This window comes from Schistocerca cancellata, chromosome 2 (genome assembly GCF_023864275.1).
Source record: "Schistocerca cancellata isolate TAMUIC-IGC-003103 chromosome 2, iqSchCanc2.1, whole genome shotgun sequence".
In the NCBI taxonomy this organism is placed as follows: Eukaryota; Metazoa; Arthropoda; class Insecta; order Orthoptera; family Acrididae; genus Schistocerca; species Schistocerca cancellata.
In genome coordinates, this window is record NC_064627.1 from 23743898 (window position 1) to 23765455 (window position 21558).

The 21558-nt window shown below is 45.0% G+C and overlaps 1 protein-coding gene across 1 annotated transcript in view; it reads right to left on the minus strand.

Moving 5' to 3' along the window:
* LOC126143618 (uncharacterized) overlaps positions 1–20819 on the minus strand; it is a 154595-nt gene extending 133776 nt beyond the window's left edge. The window contains exon 1 of the mRNA XM_049915439.1: positions 20710–20819. Within this exon, the coding sequence (XP_049771396.1) occupies positions 20710–20790 (81 nt within the window). The 5' untranslated portion in view covers positions 20791–20819. The remainder of the gene's footprint in view (positions 1–20709) is intronic.
* Positions 20820–21558: the final 739 nt, after the last annotated feature.

Sequence of the window (21558 nt, forward strand, 5' to 3'; positions counted from 1 at the left end):
CTCAGATGAGTGTACCAAATGCTGAAACGTCCCTTAGAACAATTTATACACGACTGTGCTTATACTGACACACAATATTATTTAGCGCAACGCAATCTGACTATCAAAGATCCCTGCAAAAGAATGGCCCTGAGTAACATTAAACTATACCTTTCACAAATAACTTACCTCACAAAAATCTCCGTTACTCGAACTACTGCAATACGGCGAGCGCCACTACTGCCAGCTAAATAAAAGATTCAAACTACTGAAGGCACTAACTACTGATAGGGATAGTTAGCAAATGAAAGATTTTAATAGAGAACAAACACTGTATTTACCTTAATAATCATAATATATATAGCAGTTCAATTTCAAAACTTCTTCCATCTCTCTCCCCACATCCACCACTGCTGGCGGCTCACCTCCAACTGCGCAACGCTACGCGCTGTTCACATCCAGCTGCCACTGCCTAACACTACAATGGCAGACAACAATGCAAACTAGCCACAGACTGCACACAGCACAGCCAGTGATTTTCATACAGAGCGCTACGTGGCATTACCAATATAAAAATCTAAACAGCCTACTTACAATGCATTTATTTTTCAGTTCCTGTGGTATACATGCTACCCATGAACTTGTATTTCTATTACGTCTGTAGAATAAGTCATTGCCCCTTACGAGACAGAATTGTCTAATGTCCCGTGATTCCCTGTTTTGCCACTTAATTTTAATCTCTGCTAGGTTGGTTCAAATGGTTCAAATGGATCTGAGCACTATGGGACTTAACATCTGAGGTCATCAGTCCCCTAGAACTTAGAACTACTTAAACCTAATTAACCTAAGGACATCACACACATCCATGCCCGAGGCAGGATTCGAACCTGCGACCGTAGCGGTCGCGCGGTTCCAGACTGAAGCGCCTAGAACCGCTCGGCCACACCGGCCGGCTCTTGGCTAGGTCTGGGTCTTTGTCTTCTTCCCCCTGCCTAACTGTTTTAAGGTACTGGTGACGTAATTTTCAAATGGCACATTTTTTAGGTAATACATGACACTTGCTCTTCTTTCGTATTGCTCTCTCTGCTTTTGTTAACTCCTTCTGGCAATCAGGAGAGGATATCAGCTATGACATTTGATGGTCCAGGCACGTAAGTGACTCGAAAACCATATTCCTGCAGCGTTAACATCCACCGACCTAATCATACTGGCAATATTTTGGCACTTAATGTGAAGTGCCTTATGGTCTGTAAACAAATTGTTTTTTCGCCCAAACAAAAAGTATCTGAACCTACGAAACTGATATACTATTGCCAACGCTTCTAACTTCGTGACTGAATAGTTTTTTTTCACATTTAGTAAGGACTCGATTAGGGAACTTATCCGTTGTCCGTCTTCCTCATATTGTTGAAAGAGTACCTCACCCAAGCCTGTTTTCGCATTGTCGGTTGCGAGACAGCATTCCTTCGTTAAATCGGGGTGCGCTGAAACCAGTGCCTTTAACAGTGAGCTTTTTAGTTGTTGGAACTCCTGTTCTGCTTTCTCATCCCACACCCAGGACATATTTTTGCTAGTTAAGGCACATAAACGTGGGGTAGCAAGGGATTCTATCCGAATGAATCTTTTGTAGAATTTCATGAGTCCCAAGAACTCACGCAAAGTCTTTCGATTACACGCAGTGCCTATGTTCTATATGGCTTGCAGTTTGTTAGGATTAGGTTCAGTTCCCTGTTCAGTGCTAACATGGCCTAAAAATTCGACCTCTTTATTCCCAAAACTCTATTTCATTACGTTTACGGTTACTCCACATTCTTTTAATGTCCTTAGCAATTTGTCAAGCACTTCATTATGGAGTTACCATGATGGCTCTGCTACTAAAATGTCATCAACATAACAGGTGAGACCCTGTTGGAATTCCTTGTCAAACACAGTCCCTAAACAGAGCAGCAGAGGATCTCAATCGGAAAGGGAGTCTTTTGAATTGATAACTTCGCCCAAATGCGATAAAAGCGGCATACTTTCTACATTTAGGTGTTAGTTCAATTTGGCAAAAACTAGCTCTCAAATCAAGGGAAAAGAAAATCTTAACTCCAAAGAACTTTTGTAACAGCTTTCCAATTTTTCTGGGCGATCGTTCTCAGGAATGATAATTGAATTTATCTGTCTTGCATCAATGACTGTCCTAATACTCCCATCCTTCTTATCTACAAATTACAAGGGACTGTTGTATGTTGAGGTTGAAGTTTCAATAATGTCATCTTCTATCATCTTGTGTAATTCTAAAAATACTTGTCTTCAGTAACACAGTGAAATAGTGTAAGGTGGCACTCTAAATGGCCCGTGTTCTTTAACCTGGAATGCATATTGAAAGTTCTTAACGGCACCAGGTTTTGGTAGAAACACCTTGACATTTTGTCGTAATACTCCTTCTAATTCGGCTTTGTCTGTATCTGAGATGTGCCTTACTTGTTGCAACTTATTATCAATCTCTTGATGAATTTCCACTATTACATCGTCATCTACAGGTATTGTTTCTTTCGCCCTCCTATATCGTGGATGTCCCTCCTCCGATTGATACAGATCCAGTTGCATAGTCAACTGTTTGTAAGCCCCTGACATCTCTTCATGTCTGAGTTTCTCTTCAAAATTTAGACACACTTTCCCGAGCATCATACACTCTTCTTCCATATTGAGTGTAACACGATTTTGACCCATGAAGTCGGCTCCTGTGATTATGGGGTACAGTAAGTTTCGCTTCTATTTCATGCCCCCGACATGAAAAAGTTACACGCATTAGTCTACTAATCACCGCTGACGCACCCATGATCGGTCTTTTGACTTCAACACGTTTTGTCCGTAACACTGGTGCTGCCTGTTCAGCGTTACATTTCTCAAAAAGTTCTTCCGAAACTGCCATCATTTCGCTTCCGGTACCAAGAGTAACGTCTACAAGCGTGCCACCTACCTCAGTCCGAACGATCGGTTGCACCTCATGACGAGCTTTAGTTTCATTCTCTTGTATCGATCGAGTCATAGGTTAACCTGTCAATTGTCTAGCCTTGTTCTCCCATTGGTTTGTTATCGTTACTTTATTTTCCTCATTACTTTTAACACCTGTCATCTGAATGCTTTGGGATGAAGTTATTTGTCCATAATCTTTATTAAACGCCTCTGTTACAATCTGCCTTAGATATCGCTGTTGGTGTTATCAATGGTGCTTTATGTTCTTGGCATACTATTTCTCTCTCCGTTTCGTATAAATAAGTGACATCTTTTACAATTTGGTCATCATCAGTTTTTGTACTACAGTCTATATTCACCGTTAATAACTCCTGTTCCTCATCATCGGTCGATTCCCAGTCAGTTGAATCCCAGAATGCTGGTTTTTGTATCCGGTTACTCCCTAAACCTACTTCATCAAAACTAAGTCTATTTACATGTTTAATTATATAATTAACTTCATTTGGCAAACTGAAAAAATTCCTGATGAATGGAAAACCGCCTTGATTCACCCACTTCATAAGAAGGGAGACAAAACTGATGTTAATAATTACAGAGGAATTTCTCTTCTTCCAGTCACATACAAAATCCTCTCTCAATGTCTTCTGAACCGAGCACAACAACAACTTGAATGGAAAATTGGCGAATATCAAGCAGGTTTCAGGCCAAATAGATCTTGCCCAGAACAGATTTTAGTCCTCAAACTAATTCTCAGACATCAAAAAATTTACAATAAAAAACTAGTTTGTACCTTTGTAGATTTTAGAAAGGCTTATGACTCAGTGGATCGTGAATCTCTTTTCCAAATTGTGAAAGAACAAGGCCTGGATCCTAAAACCACGGCAATTATCAGAGACACGCTAAAAATCAAAAGTAAAGTTCAGAGGAGAAATTTCAGAACCCTTTGAAATAAAAACAGGCGTGAGGCAAGGTGATGGACTCTCTCCGTTGCTATTTAACTGCGTTCTAGAAAAAGTAATACAAGAGTGGCGCGAACGAAAATTGGAGTTCAAAATTGACCAACCAGTGAAATTAGGACGAACAAATATTCGAATAGACTGTTTGGCCTTTGCAGACGACTTGGTTATTCTAACGCAGGACATCCAAATTGCTCAGAAACAAATAGAAATTCTTAAAGAAACAGCAGAAAGAGTAGGTCTCCAAATCTCATTTGAAAAAACACAGTATATGACTAGCAACAAACTGGCACCCAAACTTTTGGAAACTAAGTATGGAAAAATCAAAAGAGTTTCGCAGTTCAAATATTTAGGTGAAACAATCTCAGAGACTGGTCTAGAAAAAATTGGAAATGAAATTCGTTGTCAAAAGATGGAGACAGCTTTTAGACTTACAAAAGACATCTACAACAAAAAATGTCTCTCGAGGTACTCTAAATTGAGACATTACAACACGGTCATAAAACCAGAGTGCCTTTATGGGGCTGAAACGCTAATTTTAAACAGAAAAAAGGACATTCAAGAAATCCAAAAAAGAGAAAGAAAAGTAATCAGAAAAATTCTAGGTCCAAAATATACTGAAGAAGGAACATACAGGCTAAGAGCAAATAGTGAAATTCAACAATACACCAGCATATATTCGGATATGAAAAAACGCAGATTAAAATTTTATGGGCATATTAAAAGAATGGATGCTACCAGACTAACTAAACAAGTAGTGGAATTCTACGAAAATCGAAGTAAAGCTAAATTTGAGACAATAAAATGGATTGCTGCTATAAAAGAGGACATGAAAGAGGCAGATATAAAACAAGATGAAATTCAAGACAGAAAATTATTTAGGCAAAAAATTCATGACTGGGTAGTTGGTCAAGCTGAAAAACCAAAGAAAACAGGAACCACATGGTCTGATGAAAGGAAAAGAGCTCATTCCGAGAGAATGAAAACAATTTGGGCAGAGAGAAAGTCTAAAAGAAAATAACTGAATGCCCCGTGATTGTACTTCGCGTGGTCCAGTAGGGCCCAAAAGTGAATAATAATAATAATAATAACTTCATTTTACGAGTGAATCGCTTCTGACTGGTCTTCGTACCTTTCATCTCGTCAATTCTGTCTTTTAACTGGGTTTGGTGGGCTCAATTCGATTTCCTGTACCAGTTCATTTCGTGTGTTTTGTCCTGCTAAATCTTTCCCAATCTTTCTGCGTTCTGTCCATTCCATTTCCACGTGAGTAACGTGGATTTTGTTGTTGAAAACCTCTAAACCTACCTGCCTCGTTTGCACGGTGATTATGTCTTGGATCATAGTTACCACCGTAGTGTCTAGGACCAAATCCACTATTGTAATTCCGCGGCCCTCCAAAACCATAATTATTTTTCGATCTCTGTGTATTTCCAAAACCATAGTTATTATTGTTATCCTATGGACGATTACCATTCCTTCCAAAATGATTACCTTTTCCTACGTTATTATTGCCATTGTAATTATTGTTAGAGCCTAATCTGTTGCTATTATCCCCCATACTATTGTTTTCTCTCACTGTACGTTGTTTCTTCGCGTCATCTTCACTGAAGATGAATTCAAGTTCTCTTAACATCCCTTTAAATGCCAGTATATTATCTCCAGTCAACCACTGACTGCTGATATCGTAACGGTAACTTGATTGTGCATATACGTATCAGTTCCCCATCACTGTATGGATTATCTAAACAATGATTCTTTTTTGTCATTTCTTCGAAAAATCTAACTGGTTTCTTGTCTCCTGAATTTTCGAATAACTCTTTCTGTAACAATCCATACTTTATTCTATTTTGGGTTTCCGTGGACCAGTATCGCTCCAAGAATGCGAATTTAAATTGCTCATACGATCGACAATTTGCAGCTACTCTTTGCATGGTTTCCGCTATTGCGCCGTCCATATGCCCACAAATGAAGTCAAATTTATGTATAAGGGGCCAATGCTCTGGTAAACCGATCTGGAATTGATTTATAAACGTGCATGGGTGTAAGACGCTCCCGCTTTCTTTGTAATGTTGGAATTTTCTGATTGTCAAAAGGTGATCATTGTAAAAAATTTCTATTCCACCATAGGGCGTTTGTGTTTTCACAACATTACCCGTTCCCTTCAACTGTCATGATTTCTTGTATTTGTTCCAACATATTTGGGTCCTGAGATGACAGATTTACGTCCCATCTACCTTCGTATCTACGCAGTGGTGTGCACTTATCTAAACCGTACTGTTTCTCGTGTATCGGCATGAAAGATTCGTTTAAATTTCCCTTTACTGGATCAGTCCTTTCTTCTCCTATTTGATTCATATTGACTTGGGGTTTATAACCCGTTGTACTATAACTTGGAAATTGAGAAATTGGTACATGTGTCGTCGCAACTTGCCCTGTTCTCGCGTCACTCGCGTACGTTCGGAGGGTCTCCTGCCGCTCTACTGGAATTGTCGCCTTTACCGTTTCTCGCTCCATTGTCTGCTGTGACCGCACATTACCTGCTCCGTTCACCTGTGTTAACTTCTCTCTCCCCATTTGCTTCTGTTTCGTTTCGGTAGCTACTGACGCAACCTCTTGCGGATGTACGACTGGAATCTCATGACTTTTTTGTGTTTCCGCTACTGCTACGAAAGATTGCACAACTGACTTGTTTGCTTCTGGATTTTTGTCCATCACTATGTCTAATGATACTACCGATTCCGTTGCCTCACTACTGCTTTCTGTACGGTTATCGATACACTGCTTCAGTTCTGTAAGAAGATGTTCATACTGTTTCTGATTTTTCGAGACGATGTCTTCAGTGCGTGTATCGAATCTTTTTAATGCGACTCGCATGACACGTTTTCTGACAGTGAGCTCTTCCACCATTTGTTGTTCCTTACCAGACGTCTTACGTGCTAAATTATCATCTCTTTGATTAACATAAGGCACTGCATCCTGCACCTGGTCAACGTCATGACGCATCTTTTTCTGGTCAACCATTAACGATTGTATAAGCTCGCGCGAGTCTCTCGCCTCTCCCCAGATTTTAGTAAACTGTTCATTAACTTCCGTTCGTAGCCGGCCGCGGTGGCCGAGCGGTTCTAGGCTCTTCAGTCCGGCACCGCGCGATAGCTACGGTCGCAGGTTCGAATCCTACCTCGGGCATGGATGTATGTGTGGTCCTTAGGTTAGTTAGGTTTAAGTAGTTCTAAGTTCTAGGGGACTGATGACCTCAGATGTTAAGTCCCATAGTGCCCAGAGCCATTTGAACCATTTGAACCTTCCGTTCGTATTGGTGGTATTCGCGGACTTTTTCGAATCCAGCAATGGTTTCAATTTTGAGACTATTTAAGCCAGCATTTGTCTCTGTTTTTAAATCTGCTTCGACCACTGTCCACATTGTTACTTTCTGCCAGGAGTGGTCTCAACAAGGGAAGTGTCCAGGCGTCTCAGTGTTGTTCGGACATGGAAGGGATACAGAGAGACATGCCTCGCTCAGGCCGCCCAAGGGTTACTACTGCAGTGTCGGTCGGAGGAACACTGGCAGCAACGCCACCATGTTGAATAATGCTTTGCGTGCAGCCACAGGGCGTCGTGTTACGACTTAAACTGTGGGCAATAGGCTGCATGATGTGCAATTTCACTCCCGACGTCCATGGCTAGGTCCATCTTTGCAACCACGACACCATGCAGCGCCGTACAGATAGGCCCAACAACATGCCGAATGGACCGCTCAGGATTGGCATCACGTTCTATTCACCGATGAGTGCGAAGTATGCCTTCAACCAAACAATCGTCGGAGACGTGTTTGGAGGCAACTGGTCAGGCTGAAAGCCTTAGACACACTGCCCAGCGAGTGCTGCAAGGTGGAGGTTCCCTGCTGTTTTGGGGTGGCATTATGTGAAGCCGACGTACGCCGCTGGTGGTCATGGAAGGTGCCATAATGGCTGTACGATATGTGAATGCCATCCTCCGACCGATACTGCAACCATATCGGCAGTATATTGGCGAGACATTCGTTGCCGGCCGGAGTGGCCATGCGGTTCTAGGCGCTACAGTCTGGAACCGAGCGACCACTACGGTCGCAGGTTAGAATCCTGCCTCGGGCATGGATCTGTGTGATGTCCTTAGGTTAGTTAGGCTTAATTAGTTCTAAGTTCTAGGCGACTGATCACCTCAGAAGTTGAGTCGCATAGTGCTCAGAGCCATTTTTTAGACATTCGTCTTCATCGACGACAATTCTCGCCCCCATCGTAAACATCTTGTGAATGACTTCCTTCAGGATAACGACACCGCTCGACCAGAGTGGCCAGCATGTTCTCCAGATATGAACCCTATCGAACATGGATAGGCTGAGAAGGGCTGTTGATGGACGACGTGACCCACCAACCACTCTGAGGGATCTACGCCGAATCGCCGTTGAGGGGTGGTGCACTCTGGACCAACAGTGCCTTGATGAACTTGTGGATAGTATGCCACGACGAATACAGGCATTCATCGATGCAAGAGGACGTGCTACTGGGTATTAGAGGTACCAAGTGGCAGACTCTGCAAGAGAGGCGCTCTGCATCGCGGTGTAGATTGCTGTCCAGGTTTCGAGAGGGTGCGTCTCTGGATGAGGTATCGAATATACCTCCCGAGGAGATCACGAATGTAAAATTAGAGAGATTAGAGAGCGCACGGAGGCTTTCCGGCATTCATACGCGACTGGAACAGAAAAGGGAGGTAATGACAGTGGCACGTAAAGTGTCCTTCGCCACACACCTTGGGTGGCTTGCGGAGTATAAATGTAGATGTAGATGTAGATACACCGGTGTGTACAGCAATTTGGACCACCAACTTGAAGGTCTCGCTGTATGGTGGTACAACATGCAGTGTGTGGTTTTCATGAGCAATAAAAAGGGCGGAAATGATGTTTGTTTTCGTCTCTATTCCAGTTTTCTGTACAGGTTCCGGAACTCTCGAAAACGAGGTGATGAAACACTTCCTTTATGTGTGTAGTTTAGGCAATAAGAGAAATGTGATGCAACAGAAGAATGCTGAAGATTACGTGGGTAGATCGCTTAACTAATGAGGATGTTCTGAATAGAATTGGGGAGAAGAGGAATTTGTGGCACAAGTTGAGTAGAATAAAATCAGTCATTAATTTTTCAAAGAAAAGAAAAAAATCTCTACTGCTGATATGGCACAGCTGTGCTTACGAATTTAGGGTGAAATCTTTGAAGACAGAGTAGCTGTCTCTGGCCCTCGTGCTCACCGGATCTATAGCCGCTCGACTGTTTGTTTTGGGATGCGGCTAAAACATTCGTGTATGGTTCAAATGGCTCTGAGCACTATGGGACTTAACATCTGTGGTCATCAGTCCCCTAGAACTTAGAACTACTTAAACCTAACTAACCTAAGGACATCACACACATCCATGCCCGAGGCAGGATTCGAACCTGCGACCGTAGCAGTCGCGCGGTTCCGGACTGAGCGCCTTAACCGCGAGACCACCGCGGCCGGCAAACATTCGTGTATCAAAATAGCCCAAAAACAATAGATGAACTGAAGATAGCGTTAATTGAGGAAAATATACGGGGGGAACCATACAAAATACTGACGGAGAAGATAAAAAGCCCACTAGTTCTGGGAACGCTAAGGCAGGATGACGGCACGATGACGACGGGACGGAGGAATACAGCGGAGTTTCTGCTGTATAAACTGCTCCCTGACGACGTTATCGATAGAGACACACAATATCATGCAACACTAAGGGAAAACCTACACACACCATACAGCACTGCAACTGTCACCTGTCCTTTTGCGCAAGAAGAGGTTGCGCTAGCAATTTCAGAGATCAAAAACAAGAAAGCACCTGGACCAGATGGTATCCATTCGGAAACACTGAAAAAACTAGCACCGCAGATCACCCCGTTCCTAACAACGTTACTGAACGTTGTCTTACGGCTGGGCAGGGTACCTACAGTATGTAAAACCTCCAAGGCAGTCATTACGATTATTAAGAAATCAGCGGACAAGGATCCTTCAGATCCAAAGACTTAAGGCCAATATTCCTAATAAACGCCCTAGCAAAGATTCAGGAGAAGCTACTGTGTAAGCGCCTGCAAACACACAGAGCTCTCAGGGGTATTAGCCAACACCAATTCGGCTTCAGAACTGGCAGATAAATAGATGATGCTATCAACGAGGCCCTGCACATAGTTAACACCACAAAACAGAAATCGGTGGGTTCAGGAGGGTAATACGGAACGCCATGCTGGATCCCAACGGCCTCGTATCACTAGCAGTTGAGATGACAGGCATCTTATCCGTATGACTGTAACGCATCGTGCAGCCACGTCTTGATCCCTGAGTCAACAGATGGGGACGTTTGCAAGACAACAACCATCTGCACGAACAGTTCGACGACGTTTGCAGCAGCATGGACTATCAGCTCGGAGACCATGGCTGCGGTTACCCTTGAGGCTGCATCACAGACAGGAGCGCCTGTGATGGTGTACTCAACGACGAACCTGGGTGAATCAATGGCAAAACTTCATCCTTTCGGATGAATCCAGGTTCTGTTTACCGCATAATGATGGTTGCATCCGTGTTTGGCGACATCGCGGTGAACGCACATTGGAAGCGTGTGTTCGTCATCGCCATTCTGGCGTATCACCCAGCGTAATGGTATGGAGTGCCATTGGTTACACGTCTCGGTCACCTCTTGTTCGCATTGACGGCGCTTTAAACAGTGGACGTTACATTTCAGATGTGTTACTGCCCGTGGCTCTACCCTTCATTCGATCCCTGCGAAACCCTACATTTCAGCAGGATAATACATGACCGCATGTTGCAGGTCCTTTACGGGCCCATCTGGATACAGAAAATGTTCGACTGCTGCCCTGGCCAGCATATTCTCCAGATCTCTCACCAATTGATAACGTCTGGTCAATGGTGGCCGAGCAACTGGCTCGTCACAATACGCCAGTCACTACTCTGCGAAGAGACATTGCGAACGCACTGTATTACGTTCAGAGTTAAGCAGTTGATTTGAAGTGACCACAATGAGTGTTTAATAACGAGCAGACGCGCTTCTTTTGTAATAAGCTACGGATTTTTAACTTTGGTGATGACTCATTACAGTGGAAACACTTCAACTATTATGCAGGGTAGTTTTACTAACTGCGAACAAAGGGCAGGAGACCATCCCTGGGATGATAGCAAGAAATGTATGGGTGTGTGTCTGTGCTACAGGGTATCCGTTAATTTATCATGCGTCCATAGTAAAAATGCAGCGCCTGGTGTGTTGTCATGAATGGTTTCAATCTCTGAAACCTACACTCTCAAAGATCTCCCATCTACCACCTTCAAGTGGATGTACCCTCAATATCGCCCCTCCCCCATCCCTAAATGCTTTTGGGCCATATGTCCATATTATCCATATTATGACACTGTTCGCTCCTTCACAGGGATAGTTCCCTGCTGTTTCTTCCCATTCATCAAAACCACCCTGTATATCTACCAAAAGCGAGCAAGATATCTGCGAATAGAAAACTTAACGTAGTTCGAATACATTGCATGTTCCAGTGTGCCAATGTCAAATTTTATTGAAGATACATGCATATAATTAGATGACAAGTTAAGAATATTTTGTGCTGTCTGTGAAGTATTAATAAGATTACTTTACGTACGGAAAAGATCTTGGGCGCCTTGCCACGGTTCGAGCGGCTCCTCCCGTCGTAGTTTCGAGTCCTCCCTCGGGCACGGATGTGTGTGTGTTGTCCTTAGCGTAAGTTTAAGTTAGATTAAGTAGTGTGTAAGCCTAGGGACCGATGACCTCAGCAGTTTTATCTCATAGGAACTTACCACCAATTTCCAAATTTTCGAAAAAGATTTCACTTCAACTCACTTAGAGCATTATAGCTTTTCTTCGCTTCATACAGTATTACGCGAGGTGTAATATGAGGTGGATGGTCACGAACATTTGTGTGACATTAAAACTAGTTCGCATAAGAACAAAGTCTTGAACGAAGCAGTCTCTATATTCACAGAAGTGTGTTAGAATGAAACGACCAGCCACCAGAAGACCATCGCTTTGTCTTGTTCCTGATTAGCCAGCAGAAAGGATCGACTTCGGAAATCAGAGACACTACTACGCTGCAAAGTGACTCCATCACATTCAGTAGCAGGCAAGCATTTCCGAAGGAACATTTCATCGTACTTCCTAATAAAACAGACACTGCTATTTCGTATTTATTCGCCAACACCGGGCTCTCGACTTTTGCTAAATATGTCCCTCCTGAATGAAATACACTCCTGGAAATGGAAAAAAGAACCCATTGACACCGGTGTGTCAGACCCACCATACTTGCTCCGGACACTGCGAGAGGGCTGTACAAGCAATGATCACACGCACGGCACAGCGGACACACCAGGAACCGCGGTGTTGGCCGTCGAATGGCGCTAGCTGCGCAGCATTTGTGCACCGCCGCCGACAGTGTCAGCCAGTTTGCCGTGGCATACGGAGCTCCATCGCAGTCTTTAACACTGGTAGCATGCCGCGACAGCGTGGACGTGAACCGTATGTGCAGTTGACGGACTTTGAGCGAGGGCGTATAGTGGGCATGCGGGAGGCCGGGTGGACGTACCGCCGAATTGCTCAACACGTGGGGCGTGAGGTCTCCACAGTACAACGATGTTGTCGCCAGTGGTCGGCGGAAGGTGCACGTGCCCGTCGACCTGGGACCGGACCGAAGCGACGCACGGATGCACGCCAAGACCGTAGGATCCTACGCAGTGCCGTAGGGGACCGCACCGCCACTTCCCAGCAAATTAGGGACACTGTTGCTCCTGGGGTATCGGCGAGGACCATTCGCAACCGTCTCCATGAAGCTGGGCTACGGTCCCGCACACCGTTAGGCCGTCTTCCGCTCACGCCCCAACATCGTGCAGCCCGCCTCCAGTGGTGTCGCGACAGGCGTGAATGGAGGGACGAATGGAGACGTGTCGTCTTCAGCGATGAGAGTCGCTTCTGCCTTGGTGCCAATGATGGTCGTATGCGTGTTTGGCGCCGTGCAGGTGAGCGCCACAATCAGGACTGCATACGACCGAGGCACACAGGGCCAACACCCGGCATCATGGTGTGGGGAGCGATCTCCTACACTGGCCGTACACCACTGGTGATCGTCGAGAGGACACTGAATAGTGCACGGTACATCCAAACCGTCATCGAACCCATCGTTCTACCATTCCTAGACCGGCAAGGGAACTTGCTGTTCCAACAGGACAATGCACGTCCGTATGTATCCCGTGCCACCCAACGTGCTCTAGAAGGTGTAAGTCAACTACCCTGGCCAGCAAGATCTCCGGATCTGTCCCCCATTGAGCATGTTTGGGACTGGATGAAGCGTCGTCTCACGCGGTCTGCACGTCCAGCACGAACGCTGGTCCAACGACTACGAGGTGGTGCACAAGCCTGGGAAGAAGCACGGTAATGCGGATGCACTAAGTAGGAAGGCGACAAAAGTAGAACTCATAGGTTATGACCAAGCAGTATGGCAAAAATTACACGACGCGGACAACGATTGTAAATTGTATTGGACACAGCCACAATTTAATATGTACGACGGTCTGCTGTGCAGGGAAACGAAGTTAGGGCCAGGGGTAGTAGTGTCAGTGAAGTTGAGAGATGAGGTTTTAAAGGAAGCACATGATCACATGTTATCTGGACATGGAGGGTGTACAGTGACGAACAGGAGAGTGGCGGAGAGTTATTGGTGGAGAGGTGGGAAAGTAGATGTGCTTCAGTAGGTCAAGAATTATATACCATGTGTACAGAGAGCAGATTTGAGCCGGAAACAGATACAGCTACGACGATTGCCGGAAACGACATGTCCGTTCTCTGTGCTGGGGATCGATGTCTCAGGACGTTTCAGGCGAACACCATAGGGGAACAGACTCGTTCGACATTAATAGACCATTTTTCGAGGTATGTGGAGACGGTGGCTATGCCAAATCAACATGCATCAATGGTCGCGCAAGCGTTAGTACCAGAGACAATAATTACTGACCAAGAGACCAACTGCATGTCGGATTTAATGAAGGAGCTGTGTAAATTATTGAACGTAAAGAAGTTGAGGACGAGCGCGTTGCATCCATAGGCCAACAGAAGGACAGAATGTGTACACAGAACAATCGGGAAGATGCTGAGTTTTTATGTGGCATATTTAAAGCATATTGTATGGGCATACAATGCAAAAGTCCATACAAATACCGGTTTGTCTGCGTATGAGGTAGTGTACGGGCGAGAAATGCCGTCACCGTTTGATTTGGTGAGGCTACAGAAAGGAAGGACCGGTGAATCTGTACGTCAGTTCGCAAGGACAATTCGGGATGTTTGGAAACGGGTACAAAAGGTGAATACAAAGGCTTTGGAAAGGCAGGAAGACGCAGTAAAGCGGAAAGGAAGTTTACCGCAGTATAGAGTGGGGCAATGGGTAATGCTGTCCAACCCCCCATATACAAAAAGAGAAAACGAAGAAGTTCCTCACGAGGTATCAAGGGCCTTACCAAGTTGTTGAAACCACATCCACCGTTAATGTTAAGCTTCAGCTGCCAATTGGAACAACGGTAGTACACATTGGGCGGTTACAGCCATTTAAAGGTTGCCCGGATGTAATTCCAGGCGTGTCACAGGAAGGAAGGAGAAAGAAAGAGAGGGTGAAGAGAGGTGCCAACCACAGAGAAAACTAGGAAGGCAGAGTACAGCATGAAGTTGTGGTGTCACCGCCAGACACCACACTTGCTAAGTGGTAGCCTTTAAATCAACCGCGGTCCATTAGTATACGTCGGACCCGCGTGTCGCCACTATCAGTGATTGCAGACCGAGCGCCGCCACACGGCAGGTATAGAGAGACTCCCTAGCACTCGCCCCAGTTGTACAGCCGACTTTGCTAGCGATGGTTCACTGTCTACATACGCTCTCATTTGCAGAGACGACAGTTTAGCATAGCCTTCAGCTACGTCATTTGCTACGACCTGGCAAGGCGCCATATTCAGTTACTATAATGTATTCTGAACAGATAATATTGTGAATCGTGTACCGTCAAGAGCGACGTTCATCATTAATGGATTAAAGTTAAGTCTCAAACTAATTACGTCCGCTTTCTGAATTCTAATTCCTTGTCGTGTTCCAGACCTCACGTCAGTATAGTCCTTCCCTCCTCACGCCAGCCTGCGTGAGCTAAATGCGTGCATTTCGGCCTCCAGTAGCAACAGAAGTACCATATGCTTTGCGATCCAGAAAATAGTAGAGTATTTGCAGTTTTTTTAGGCCTTGTATTTTCGTATGTTGTATGTATTTTAGAATATAGCGTGCTGCAGACAGCAGTCCTTTTGAAGAGGGAGGAAGGGTGATGGGGATCCCTGTCCTCAGGTCACTGAAAAGGGAAGCGTAGCGTCTGACGTATGTGGAGTGTTGTTGGAGGAGAAATCAAACGCAGTTCTGGTGAAATAAATGCGTCGGAGTAAATTTTGCGGCAAAGCCGTAATAAATATATGTTGAACGACTCCAGAGTCCTACGATTTCCTGTTTACATTTTTAGCTATCGACAGTGATGGGTCAGAGAAATCGTGTTTATTGAACCAGTTCATGTAATGTAAACTTAAGGATGAAAGTAGTCGCACAATCGGTGTTGGGTTTGGATAAAAAGTGGTGAATTTCGAGGAAAATCCTTGAAGCTACAAATATGGGACACATACACAGTGCAGTTACTTTTAGCCAGGGGGAAAGGAATAGGCTGTTCAAGGGACATCGTGGAGCCAAAATTGAGCTTGCAACGGGTCGGTATGCATTGGATCTTCTCCACCTACGGGAATTTGGTAGTAGTAGCAAGTTGTTTTGAGCGGGGAGTGTTCGAAGAACCGAAACGTATAGAGCTCGAGGGGAGCGGAATTTTAAGCAATGGAGCTAAGTGTAACATAATAGGACCAACCTTCCACCTGCTAGCATCGATTTCAGGAGTCACGCAATTGAATGTTACACAGCCACAGCTGTACTGGCCAGAAGCCACTTTAGAGTTTTTGCCTAGCCAGAATCTGACCTTGTTAAATCAAACGCTGGAGCCAGGTCTGTTGAGATCCGTAAGCCAGTTCGTTTTAGAGCAAGAGGGGCGCATATCAGCCGAACAGCTTGTTCAACATGTCGCTCAGTATAGGGAAAGGCAACGGCAAATAACGATCATTTTGCACACCTCTGTGCCAAGTGTCATGGCAGCCTTAACTTTGTTATGTGTTGTTTTCTTTCTGATCAGACAGAGAGCTAATTCCAAGAGGGAACCAAGGGTAGTCCTAGTCTCAGTGAATTGGATACTGAGGTCGTGAGACGAGTAGGTAAGGGGTTCATCGAGCAGTGGTCGTCCACTAAGAAATTTTTACGTTTTGTTTCATGTCCTGGTTTTAAGGGGCACTAGACCACATTTAAGTTTTCTGAAAGTAAGGAAAAATGTCATAGGTGCCGACCCAAACAAGTTAAGAGATAGTTAAGGGTCGAACTGGGGACCGAGTCTTTCCCAAAAGGGGAACAATGAATGTAGCGGCACTAACGTTTAGGATAGGGAAAGTTAGCTTTGTGCAATATTCTGAGAACAAGTTACAGCCAGGTACAGGTTGAATTAAAATGAGTTATGCATAATAACAGTTGCGAAGTAGAATAGAGGCCACAGGACCATCAAACTGCTGAAAGAGTAGATGTAGCAGTTTTGCATGTCGCAAATTACAGATCAGAAGGGGCCCAATGGCCAACGTAGCATGTTATGAGCATGTGACGTGAAGCAGCACGTATGGCAAAACAGAGGCGCACAGCTGCGTATAAATAGGTGCGGGTTTCTAACAAGATTCATTTGAAGTGTCGCAGCTCTCCTGGATGGTGGGGTGTGTCACACGACCAGCTACACAGAGCAGCAGATGGGACGCCAGCGTTCCAGTCCACGGCGGGTCACTTGTTCGACCCTCTGATGCTGATGTGGGGTCCGTAGCCAGCCAGTGGCGGGCCACTCCATGGCTCATTACCGCGGGCAGTTGTCCTGTGTCCTGGCTTCCGACACACGCCAGAGGCATCCTGAGTCGGACTCCGGATCGTGGGCGATCTCAGCCACGCCGGCGAAAAGCACACGGCTGAGTGCCTGCAGCTCACACCGAGCTGCGTTGAGTCACCAGTCGACACACAGTGCGAGCATGGGTCGCTGAGGCAGCCATTCCATGCCAAGCCATTTTGCAGACAGTGAAGTGGTGTCCTCAGCATTGCGGGACCTGGTGACGCAGACCGGAGGGAACACGGCACTGTAGTTGGAAACAATAAATCTCTTGGAAAGCTAGGATGAGTCTCAATATGGTGCCTTCTACCTCTTCCCGCTACATTTGGTCATCATGATACATTCGGTGGCAGAAGTTCCCACTACAGTATGTTGCGAACAGGGGTAGTAGTAAAGAAGTAAGAAATTATACTGACATGTGCAATGCTGAGGTTTCATTGCATGAACAGCGAAGACGTAGTAACTTTCTTTTCCATTCGTCATTTTGCGGGTGGTCGGCGTCAGTGAGAAGTTTTTTGGGAGTTATTTTCAAATACTGGATAAATATAGTTTGCATTATATGCACACTGTGAGCTACAAAAGATGTATACACAGTTTATAACTTTATTACTAGACTTCTTGTGTTCACCGTTAACCTAAGATTATACCTATTAATGAACAGATTGTGACAATGTTTTAATTGAATTTTCTGATTTTGAGAAGACAGAAATAGAGATCTGTTTTACTTGCTAAAAACATTCTAAAGCCAAGATCGCATAAGTACTTCTTTATTTAAAACAACCAGTTTTGGCAGACTTTGCTGTCATCTTTAGGGCTTACAAAATCTGATGGTTACGGGAAGTGTTTATTTTAAGTTGAAAATTACACTAAGTTGTCATGTGGATAAAAAAGTAGCACACTGTAAAAGGTTTAGCATAACTAAAAAATATAAAAACATAAAACACCTTGTGCAAATGGCCATGACCATACATAAAAGGCTCACAGATAATCATTGCATCACAGAAACACAGTACACAGTAGCACGTCTGATTACCTAAGCTGTGCATATTCTAAACATTGAAAATCCGCCTTAAGCGGCACACAACGTACAGCTACAGTACCTTATACGATGTTTAAGACCGATTTTTAATATTTATAATATGTACAGCGTATGAAAACAGATATGCTTCTACAATACTGGCCCTAAAATTGCTACACCACGGAGATGACGTGCTACAGACGCGAAATTTAACCGACAGGAAGTATATGCTATGATATAAAATGATTAGCTTTTCGCACCATTCACACAAGGTTGACGCCGGTGACGACACCTACAACGTGCTGACATGAGGAAAGTTTCCAACCGATTTCTCATACACAAACAGCAGTTGACCGGCGTTTCCTCGTGAAACGTTGTTGCGAGGCCTCGTGTAAGGAAGAGAAATGCGTGCCATCACGTTTCCGACTTTGATAAAGGTCGGATTGTAGCCTATCGATATTGCGGTTTATCGTATCGCGACATCGTTGGTCGAGATCCAATGACTGTTAGCAGAATATGGAATCGGTGGGTAATACGGAACGCCGTGAAGGATCCCAAAGGCCTCGTATCACTAGCAGTTGAGATGACAGGCATCTTATCCGCATGACTGTAACGCATCGTGCAGGCACGTCTCGATCCCTGAGTCAACAGATGGGGACGTTTGCAAGACAACAACCATCTGCACGAACAGTTCGACGACGTTTGCAGCAGCATGGACTATCAGCTCGGGGACCGTGGCTGCGGTTACCCTTGACGCTGCATCACAGACAGGAGCGCCTGTAATGGTGTACTCAACGACGAACCTGGGTGCATCAATGGCAAAACTTCATCCTTTCGGATGAATCCAGGTCCTGTTTACAGCATCATAAGGGTCGCATCCGTGTTTTGCGACATCGTGGTGAACGCACATTGGAAGCGTGCATTTGTCATCGTCATACTTGCCATTGGTTACACGTCTCGGTCACCTCTTGTTCGCATTGACGGCACTTTGAACAGAGAACGTTACATTTCAGATGTGTTACGACCCGTGGCTCTACTCTTTATTCGATCCCTGAGAAACCCTACATTTCAGCAGGATAATGCACGACCACATGTTGCAGGTCCTGTACGGGCCTTCCTGGATACAGAAAATGTTCGACTGCTGCCCTGGCCAGCACATTCTCCAGATCTCTCACCAATTGAAAACGTCTGGTCAATAGTGGCCGAGCTACTCGCTCGTCACAATACGCCAGTCACTACTCTTAATGAACTGTGGTATCGTGTTGAAGCTGCATGGGCAGCTGTACCTGTACACGCCATCCAAGCTCTGTTTGACTCAATGCCCAGCGTATCAAGGCCGTTATTACGGCCAGAGGTGGTTGTTCTGGGCACTGATTTCTCAGGATCTATGCACCCAGATTGCGTGAAAATGTAATCACATGTCAGTTCTAAAAATGGTTCAAATGGCTCTGAGCACTATGGGACTCAACATCTGTGGCCATCAGTCCCCTAGAACTTAGAGCTACTTAAACCTAACTAACCTAAGGACATCACACACATCCATGCCCGAGGCAGGATTCGAACCTGCGACCGTAGCAGTCGCGCGGTTCCGGACTGAGCGCCTAGAACCGCTAGACCACCGCGGCCGGCCATGTCAGTTCTAGTATAATATATTTGTCCAATGAATACCCGTTTATCATCTGCATTTCTACTTGGTGTAGCAATTTTAATGGCCAGTAGTGTATGTACTGAGTTCTAATCTGTGAGCGACGGGACCAATAACGTCAGCAGTTTGGGCCCTTAGGATCTGCCACACACACACACACACACACACACACACACATCAAAATAGTTTTGCATCACCCCAGTTTCTACAACGTCTGAAGATAGGCGTGGACTGTGGATATTGTGTCACAGACACAGTTCCTTTGACTATTCAGAGATGCCACTAAACTCGACCAAAGATGTAAACAACCATGCATGAGCAGCGTCTATTAGACGGAGAGGGTCAGACAGCCGATAAGTTCCAGTCATTCCACCAGGAAGGAGGTACACGGCTCGTCTTGTCTGTAGTTCAACCATTCCTAGACGGTCAATACCGCGGTTCGAACGTGTCCACATTGTTACTTTGCGCCAGGAAGGGCTCTCAACGAGGGAAGTGTCCATTCATCTCAGAATGAACCAAAGCGATTTTCTTCGGACATAGAGGAGATACAGAGAGACAGGAATTATGTTTATGTTGATCTCTGTTCCAATTTTCTGTATTGGTTCCGGAACTCTCGGAACCGACGTGATGCAAAACTTATTTAGATGTGTGTCTAACTTAAAATAACACATTTAATAACAAAAAAGATTTTTTTAAAAACTGAAGATGATAGCAAAGTCAGTGGGAACCGGTTGTTTTAATGAAAGAAATATATATGCGATTTTGGCTTAGAATGATATTAGACAGCATTTTAAATTTTTAAATTCGGCTTGTAATTATGTGGAACTCTGAAAATAAAGATTTTGTTGTCCATCTGGTACTGGATGCATTGTTCTCGAGAAACGAGAATTACACATGCAGCAGACAGAATTTACGTGATTTTGAATAGTGACTGTGACGTTTAGAACAGCAGTGTTGATCCTTAGGAGCTCGGATTTGTGTAAAATTACAATAGGAGAAAAGGCGTTGGCGCATCCCCTGATGAAACAAAGGCGCAACGCGGACACTCACGGCGAGGGCGATGTTTGCGCTGGCGCGGGGCGCCGCGGCGCCTGCCATCGCGGCCACCAGCAGCAACAGTCGGGCCTCCATGCTGGACGCGACTGGAGCTCGCGACGCGCCCACTGCTCTGCTCGCTGCCTCGCCGCGTCGCGTGACGACCTGCGCGCCCCACTTTGCTGAATGCTCCGGAGCTAACAAAGAGCCGCCTCTCCGTGCGCGCTTGTGCACCGTGCTTATCTTCCCTGCAGCGCTCGTCGGTCACGACAGCATGACATAGTCCTCTTCCTGTTTTGCGGAATTTGCTAGCTGTTGAAGCATATTTCGTGGTTGAGCGGTTAACACCGCTTCCTGGGGATGTGCAGTCCCACGGTCCAGTTCTCGGTGATCTTTACAAACTTTTATTTTCATTAGGAACGTCTGGCTCGACAATTGAGCAGCTTTGTCGGGCCAAATAAAATGTTGTCGGACATTAAGCAGTGATAGTGCAATGCAAGCCTTCATGGTGCTGTTTAAATGAAATTCTTGCATCGGGTGTTTTTCTTAGGGAGAACATTTGTTTTACTGATTATGTCCAGAATGCCGCTTCCTAAATGAACATTTTGTAGTGGACTGACAAGACAGCCAGTCCACAGTGACGGGTAACCGAAAGGCACGCGTTTAATTCACGCAGGCTTGCTTAAGTCTGAAACAGGATACGTAATGAATGCTATAAAGAAAAGTACGTAGCTGCTGGAATACTTAACTTTAATCCATCATTTGTATACAGCATTCTTGATGATACAAGTGAGACTCTCTCCAGAAATGGTTAATGGCGCCTTGCTAGGTCGTAGCCATGGACTTAGCTGAAGGCTATTCTAA